Genomic DNA, 8,875 nt, shown 5'->3' on the forward strand with positions numbered 1-8,875 from the left:
TCTTTGGGCGGAAGTACGTAGGATGGCGTCGCCAGGCTAGGTGCCATACGCCATGAGGGTGAAAGTGGAGGCGGAGTTAGAGCGGCTGCAGAAAGTAGGTGTAATTGAGCCGGTGAAATTCTCCAACTGGGCAGCGCCAATAGTGCCAGTGGTGAAGGAAGATGGCGGAGTGCGAATCTGTGGAGATTACAAACTGACAATTAACCAGGCCTCCCAACTCAACACATACCCGCTGCTTCGAGTGGAGGATTTGTTCGCAATGTTAGCAGGTGGACAAACATTCACAAAGCTGGATATGAGCCATGCGTACCAACAACTTCTGTTAGATGAGGAGTCAAAACAATATGTGACTGTTAACACGCATAAAGGACTGTTCAAGTACAACCGCCTGGCATTCGGTGTCGCATCCAGCCCAGGTATCTTCCAACGCACGATGGACAACCTGTTTCAAAACCTTCCACATGTGGCCGTGTACCTGGATGATATTTTGGTCACAGGAAAAACAGAGGAGGAGCATTTGCAAAACCTTGACCAGGTACTGAGGAGACTGTCTGAGGCGGGACTGCGCCTCAAGCGCAGCAAGTGCGTTTTCCAAGCTCAGAGTGTCACATACCTGGGCCATCGGATTTCGGCGCAGGGTTTGTCCCCAGTGGTAGAGAAGGTGAGGGCGATAAAGGAGGCCCCAAGCCCAAAGAATGTAACAGAGCTCGGGTCCTTCCTGGGGCTAGTGAACTATTACGGTAAATTCTTACCTGATCTCTCCACTGTTCTGGCTCCACTCTACCAGCTGCTGCACAAAGACAGTTCGTGGAAATGGCAGCAGGCCCAAGTGGAGGCATTCCAGCAGGTTAAAAGACTGTTACATTCAGACCGACTGCTGGTGCACTTTGACCCTGCAAAGGAGGTCATCCTGTCTTGCGACGCGTCCCCCTATGGTGTGGGGGCGGTCCTTTCACACCGACTGGAGGATGGATCTGAAAAGCCCATCAGCTACGTACCACGTACACTGACCGCAGCAGAAAAAGGGTACTCACAACTGGAGAAAGAAGGACTAGCTGTAGTCTTTGCGGTGAAACGTTTTCACCAGTACCTCTATGGTCACCGTTTCGACATTTTCACAGACCATAAGCCCTTAATGGGTCTATTCAGTGAGATAAAAGGCATTCCCCCGATGGCATCTGCAAAAATTCCAGCGATGGGCACTGACCCTGTCTGCCTACCAATACCACATAGTGTATAAGGCAGGTAGTGAGAATGCAAATGCTGATGCTTTCAGCACCCTGCCACTCCCCGACACACCAAGCCACCCCGTTTTCCCACCAGAGTCAGTTTTTCTGATGGACAGACTGGCAAACACACCAGTGACCGCAACACAGATCAAACAATGGACTGAAAGGGATCCAGTGCTATCACAAGTAAAGAGGTGGGTGATGCAGGGCTGGCCAGTAGCAGTAGGGGAGGAGAGATTCAAGCCATATGCAAAGCGCAAGTTAGAACTGAGTGTTCTGGATGGCTGTATCCTCTGGGGCTCCAGAGTGATCGTCCCCCTCCCAGGCCAGGCACAGGTGATGGATGCCCTGCATGATGCCCACCCAGGAGTTTCTCGGATGAAAAGCCTGGCCAGGTCATTCGTATGGTGGCCTGGGATGGACAATGCTTTAGAAGAAAAGGTAATCAAATGTGCACAATGCCAAAGCAACCAGAAGATGCCGGCGTCGGCCCCATTGCACCCGTGGCAGTGGCCGGGCCGTGCTTGGTCCAGGCTCCATCTGGATTTTGCAGGTCCGTTTATGGGCCAGACCTTCCTGGTGCTGGTGGATGCACATTCGAAATGGCTCGATGCACATATCATGTCAAATATGACAGCGGCTGTCACCACTGACAAGCTCAGAAGCATCTTTGCTACACATGGATTACCAGACACGGTGGTGACAGACAATGGTCCCACTTTCACCAGTGAAATTTTCAAAGAGTTTATGGAAAAAAATGGGATCCGACATGTCTGCACTGCCCCCTATCACCCCTCCTCAAATGGACTAGCAGAGCGAGCTGTGGAAACGCTAAAAGATGGATTGAAAAAGATGACAGGACATTCTCTGGAAACCAAGCTCTCTCGTTTACTTTTCCAGTACCGGATTACTCCACACACCACAACGGGGGTATCACCAGCAGAGATGCTTTTGGGAAGGAGGCCAAAGTCTCACCTCGATCTCCTGCATCCAGACGTCGGTGAGAGAGTGGTCCGGTCGCAGGACAAACAGAAGCTGAGGCGGGACCAGCATGCAAAAGACAGAATCTTTCAGCCAGGTGATCAGGTTTATGTTAAAAACTTTGCTACTGGTCTGCCCTGGCTGCCAGGAGTTATTCAGCACCAGACAGGACCTGTGTCTTTTGTTGTGGATTTGTTAGATGGCAGGCAGGTGCGGAGGCACCAGGATCATCTACGTGACCGCTATGATGCAGGAGGGGAGGGGCCTCAACGTGTGGCACACAAGGACAGTGTGTTCAGCCCTGCAGGCCCAGCTGAAGTGCCCCAGGCACCAGAAGAAGACCAGGTGACACCTGAAGAGCCAGCAGCTCCGGGCACTCCGCTGGCCCAACCAGCAGCTCCGACCACTCCGCTGGCCCAACCAGCAGCTCCGACCACTCTGCTGGCCCCCAGGCCAACCCAGCTCGGGGGAACACCAGACCTTAGGAGATCAACAAGGCCACATAGGCCTCCAGACAGACTGGCCTGGTAACCCATAATGTTTGTGATGTTGTTAAGTCAGGTAACAGCCTAAGCACTTTAAGTTCAAACCAAGTTTAGACAGAGAGGTACAACTGTTTTTAATTTGTGCCATAATATGTTTACATTTAAAGGGGGAGAAGTGTTATATACTGGAAACTATTGGGGACGGAACTGTAGTTAAATGGGGGTTGCCCCGCCGGGGGCTTTTTAGTGGTGAACACCCCAGTTTGGATGTTGTCGTTTTGCCGTCTGTATTCTCAAGTAAAGAATGACTAAACTGTTTCCCTGCCTCCGTGTGGATTGAATGGATTTATACAGAGACACTCGGTTACCACAGATAACAGAACAAAATGTAAGTCAGCTAACTTGAAGTGTAGCAGAGAGGTAGAAATCTTCATCAGGTCTACATCAGGTCTCTGAAGATTCAAGAAGGGCTCCTCTTCCTGAGACGGCTCAGGTCCTTCAGTGTCTGCAGTGATATGATGTGCATGTTTTATCACACTATCACTGAGAGTACACTGTTCTATGCTGCTGTCTGCTGGGGGAGTTGCACTACAGACAGAAACTGTAGGCGCCTGGACTAACTGGTGAAAAAGGCTGGTTCTGTTGTAGGCAGAAGGCTGGACCCTCTCAGTGCTGTGGTGGAGAAACGGATGAGGAGGAAGTTAGATTCTGTGATGGAGAATAATAAACATCCTCTCCACAGCATTTATCATTTTTATTATTATTGTTCTAATATAAAATCATTCTAAATATTTTTATTTTTTTTAAAAACTTGACTTGAAAACTTGACTAATTTTGAATTTCCCCCTCTGGGAAATTCTTTTCTATCAGTGGGTTGGGCTGTTGTTTTTGTAGCTTCGCAACAACTTAGCTGATGATGTCACACTCTCGCAGTAGACAACATGGACTGGCACTGACAGTCAGCACTTCAACAGTGACAGGTCCAGGATTACATCTGTTGCTAACAACCTCTGTCTGCAGTCTCTGTCTGCCCGGATAGTCTTAAAGCTGAGCAGAGAGCTGTTAGAGCTGTTCCTGCAGCCAGGTCCAGGATTACAGCATCTGTTGTTAACCAGCTCTGTGATCCTAATCCTTTCCTGTTAGCGCTCTGTCTGCAGTCTCTGTCTGCCCGGATAGTCTTAAAGCTGAGCAGAAAGCTGTTAGAGCTGTTCCTGCAGCCAGGTCCAGGATTACAGCATTTGTTGTTAACCAGCTCTGTGATCCTCCTCCTTTCCTGTTACCGCTCTGTCTACAGTCTCTGTCTGCCCGGATAGTCTTAAAGCTGAGCAAAGAGCTGTTAGAGCTGTTCCTGCAGCCAGATCCAGGATTACAGCATCTGTTGTTAACCAGCTCTGTGATCCTAATCCTTTCCTGTTAGCGCTCTGTCTGCAGTCTCTGTCAGAGAGCTGTTTGTTGTATTCTCGCTGTGTCCTCATGATTTTCATGATGATCAAGGGATCAAACTTTTTGGCAGACACTTTTATCCAAAGCAACTTACACTGGTAGGCGGGTAGGGCAAGGGGGTCTGGCCTAAGGACCCCTCCCAGAGGTAATAGCCTACCTTTCATGAAGGGGATTTGAATCTTACTATTACATTCCCCTTTTTTGTGTTGTTCCTGTTTTCCATCCTACACGTCTCCTCTTCAACTCATGTGTATTTGGAGTCTTATTCCAGACATTTCTTGAGCTTTGGAAAGCTCAGTTAGCTGCTCCAACAGGCTAATAACTGTCCTGTTGCCTTGGTTACGCATCATAACAGATGTGAAAAAGTTCCCAGCAGAAATCCTTCCAAAATGTTTCAGAAATCTGTACAGAGCTGTGGCAGCAGCCTGCTGCCTCTGGAATTACTATGGCTGTATTTATAGAGGGATCTCAGATGTTGGAAGATATATAATCAGAAGAAATTCTTCATTTATTATTTCTAATTTAGGATCATATGTGAACTGACATGCTGTCTTTTCTCTCCATTCTGTTTCTGCAGGTAAATTCCAGGTCATGATTCAGAAGATGTAGGGATGTGTCTGCTGCGACTTTAACTTCATTTAGAGTTTCCATCAAAGAGATGCACCACCCGTCTTAATCAGAACAATATTCTTGTTTGCACACAAACTGTCATTATTATCATAAGCGGGAGAATATTTTCCAGTGCCATGAAGATCATTTCAGGGAATGAATGATTACACATGAATTAAATCTCTTATGTAAAGCCTTTCTTTTGAATTATGCTTCTGCTCTGATTCCCCCTGGTGGGACACAGTGACCTACAGAATGTCAGATTTCAGATATGTGCTTTTCAATAAAGCAATTTTTAGCAGCTTATTGAATAATAACAGAACATTCACCAAATAAAGGAAGATGTGTTACTTAGATGAGCAGTGTGGATAACATCTCAATTTCTTTACATCTTGAAGGAAGAGGAAGTGTATATCAGTGGCAGAAGGATTTCACTGTGGGCGCACCAGCTTCTGTAGTAAGATAAAAGATGAAACTGACCGGTGATCACACACCTGAGCTCAAACACTATGTCCAGGCGGGGTTAGATCCCGGTCATTTCACTGTCCACATTCCAGGTGACGGTAACGTGCATTTTCTCAGTTAAACACACCAAAGCTCCATCGTATCATTTTCTGTAAATTGATATCTGAATCCACATGTAAATTTAAAGGAACTTTTGAGCAAATAAACTGAAAAACAAAAAGAAACTTTCCTTTTAGTCTTTTTTCATTCAAACAATCTCTATTTCTCACTCATGTGAGGTCCTGAACACGCCGGGTACCGGATCTGTTGTGGTCTACAGACGGGGTTCCAGCTGCAGGCAGCATGAATGCAGATGCAGTTCTATACAGCTTCTCCTTTCGTGATGAATACTCAGAGTGCTTTACGCTACAAGCCGCATTCAGCCACACGTACACACACTCGTACAACACGTCTTTGTCTCTAAATGACACTCACAAAGTGAATACCTGGGAGGAAAAGGGGAGTTCAGTGTTTTCCCAAAGACACTTCAACATGTGGACTGGCACACAGCAGCTTTAACACCTGATCCATTCACCTAACCTTACACAAGCTTTCTGCTAGCATTTCATTTCTCACACGGAGCCTCCACATCTGTCTTCAAGAAAGACAAAAAGCCACAGTGGTTTTACATGCTGGGACATACTCATGTGTATCCCAGACATCCACATAAAAGTGGAAGGTGCCATTTTTTTACAATCTGTTTTTGGTAAAACTGTCCAAGACCCTCAGCCCACAGGGCAGCGCCAGTGCATTCACTTCTGTTATCTGGTCCACATATTTCCATAATCAGAATAGTTTTGAGTTAAAAGTAAAGTTTGCTCAGATTGTAAGGAAAGACTTTCCAAAACATGACGTTAGTGATTATGAGTCAACATAACTTATGAGGCTTTGATGGATCTGTGCAGTCTACAGCCTGCCTGGGATTGAGACCGTCGTTTCTGTCGGTCTGTCAGCCCAGTGAACAGGTTCTAATGATCTCTGCTTTAAAGAGCAACCAGACGTCCGACTTTTTTTTATTTGACCCCACACAGATGTTTCTGCTGTGTTTAAATGATGTGTCAAAGTATGGAGGTATCCCTGTAGCAAAACTCCTGACACATGTGACAGTAAATCTTATACTTGGAATATGAAAGTTGTATTATAAAATTTGAGGTTCTTTCTACGCTGTAAACACAACACAGAAGTTACAACTGCAAAAAAATCATCATTACAGGCACACACATCCTGTTCTGTCTATCACAAGTTCAGAGTCACGCTTCCAGTTTGGCTGCAGTATATATTCATATACTCCTGTCTTCCAATGGAAACTGATTCAGTACATTTGCAAACCTCGTGCATTAATGCAACAGAAGTTATACATCTGTGGAATACATGTATTTATCTATTCATGGTCTTTTTTCAGTAACTTAATGTAAACATATTTCTGTTGAACCAATTAGACTTAATAACTGAAGAGACCTAAACTCAAATCATTTGACATCATGTACAAGCATGTTTTGTTCAGTCAGTCCAACGGGTCCTTTAGTCAAAAAATCGAACAAACAATATGCTTGCCCAACATGGAAGTATGGTGGTCCCTGTACGAGCGTCATGCAGAACATCAACGAACTGAGTTCTGTTTGGTTGCTTCTACATAGATGTGAGAAAAGTCAGACAAACAACAAAATCATGGAGAAAGTTAATTGTGATCATCTGAACTTAGATAAAACTTTATAATGAGGTCAAATTGCTGCTACACAGGTGCTCGGAACTGTGGCCCAAGACATCATCAGCTGTCCCAAATCTAGTTAAAGTCAGTCCAATTCAGTTAGACAAAGATTTGAAACGGTCTTTGAGAAACACTGATCCATAGTTGTGGGTGGTAGATGTATGTGAAGCTCTAGGGTTGGTAACCAGTTTGCAGGTGAGATATGATCTGCTGTTTTGAATCCAGTTCTGGAGTGACAGTTGGGTATGAGTGGCATCTTTATTGAAATGGTAGTGTCTAGCATGGCATTCTTACAGAGTAAACGTGTTTGAGAACCTCAGAAAGAAAGCTGCTGATCAGACTGGAAAAGGTTCATATTGATCTCTGAAGTTAGATTTTCAGCATTCAGATGTAGCTATCCAATACAAATGATTCAACTTGGACATGACTTACAGGTAAGGAATTAAATTATTTGGCATTACTTAAAAATAAAGTATGCAAAAAATAAATAAATAAATTATAAAGTATGCAAACTCGTTTTTGTCACGGCAGTCTGTATTACTGGACACACTAGTTCAGACACAAACCAAAAGGCTCAGAGGTGGTGGTGAAAAACCGGTTTATTGCCAAGACTCGGGTAACAGGTGGGAACAGAGGCGCAGGACAATGGAGACGGACCAGTAACCAGTAGGTGTGGAATCCAGAGACCGATCTGTTGTGAGGGAGGCTGGCGGCTTGGTGGTGTAGAAGAGGGATTCCAGGGAGAACACGGTGAGTAGCGGGGACCAGGAGCTGAAGACAGGGAAATAAAGATCAGCAACATGCAAAGACAATACTGTAGAAAAGACCAGAGTCAAGGCACAATACCACTGAAGGTAAGCAGACGATCTGGCGACGAGTGGAGGACTGAACCAGGACTTAATGGGTGAAGAGAGTAGGTGTAGACGAGGCTCCATTGATTGCAGGTGTGCAGGTAATTGGTTCCAGCTCCAGACCAACCTCCAGTCAGGAAACACAGGGAATCCTGACAGTTTTAAGCTACGTTTTCCAAATTTAAGTATGTATGATTAACTCAAACAATTTAAGAGTGCTGACCTTGATAAGTCTGAGTATGTTGAAACTAAACTCCAATTGTACTAAAGAATTTTAGCTGTCAAGTTCATTCAGATAAAGTGAAATGCATGAATGAATTTTTATTGAACATAGTCATTCTGAACTGACATTACATCAATGCATTGATTAACTGAAAGGGTTCTTTCTACTCGGAATTTGGCCTGTTTGTCAGTGTCTGGATGTTCTTGTGTTTCAAATACATGGGCCAGACGTGGCCATCAAACAGGCCGGGGGGGTCAGGCACCAGGTGGTTCCTCCAGCAACTCCTGTTTTTGCATTCTTCATAGGGGATGGAAATAAAGTGGCGTTGGTTAAGCACGTCGATCAAAGGTTCGTAGATGTAAAGCAGGAAGCCCTCCGCAATGAGGATGTGAGTCTCCTCCTCGCGGTCAGACTTTGGTACAATCTCAGTGACATGGCATGCATAAATACGTATTGATTCAATATTTCAGCAAGAAACAATAAGAAAACCATTTTTTTTTAAAGTTGTTATGAGTGGAAAACTGGCATGACATCATAGTTTCTTTAGTTCTGACTGAAATTATTCTTAAATTCCTAAAAGGTGACATGAATTATTGATCAATCAGTCAACAAAATGTTAATGCCATAACTTTGGCATGGATGTCCAGCTTTTCTTCTTTGGTAAGTAAAGACATTGCTTTAAACTATTTAATCTCTGTATCTGTGCAGCCTGGATAAGAAAAACTGGCCTGATGCTGTGAAATATGTTGTCTGTATCATAAAAGCTTCATTGTCAGCTCCTAACCCTAACCCCTAATATTAATTTTCATAATTTTTCCCAAAACCCTAACTACACCCACGAC

The 8,875-nt window shown here is 44.8% G+C and overlaps 1 protein-coding gene across 1 annotated transcript in view; it reads left to right on the forward strand.

Moving 5' to 3' along the window:
- trappc6b (trafficking protein particle complex subunit 6B) overlaps nt 1-5,436 on the forward strand; it is a 30,172-nt gene extending 24,736 nt beyond the window's left edge. The window contains exon 6 of the mRNA XM_075475429.1: nt 4,716-5,436. Within this exon, the coding sequence (XP_075331544.1) occupies nt 4,716-4,747 (32 nt within the window). The 3' untranslated portion in view covers nt 4,748-5,436. The remainder of the gene's footprint in view (nt 1-4,715) is intronic.
- The last annotated feature ends 3,439 nt before the right edge of the window (nt 5,437-8,875 follow it).

This window comes from Odontesthes bonariensis, chromosome 10 (assembly GCF_027942865.1).
Source record: "Odontesthes bonariensis isolate fOdoBon6 chromosome 10, fOdoBon6.hap1, whole genome shotgun sequence".
In the NCBI taxonomy this organism is placed as follows: Eukaryota; Metazoa; Chordata; class Actinopteri; order Atheriniformes; family Atherinopsidae; genus Odontesthes; species Odontesthes bonariensis.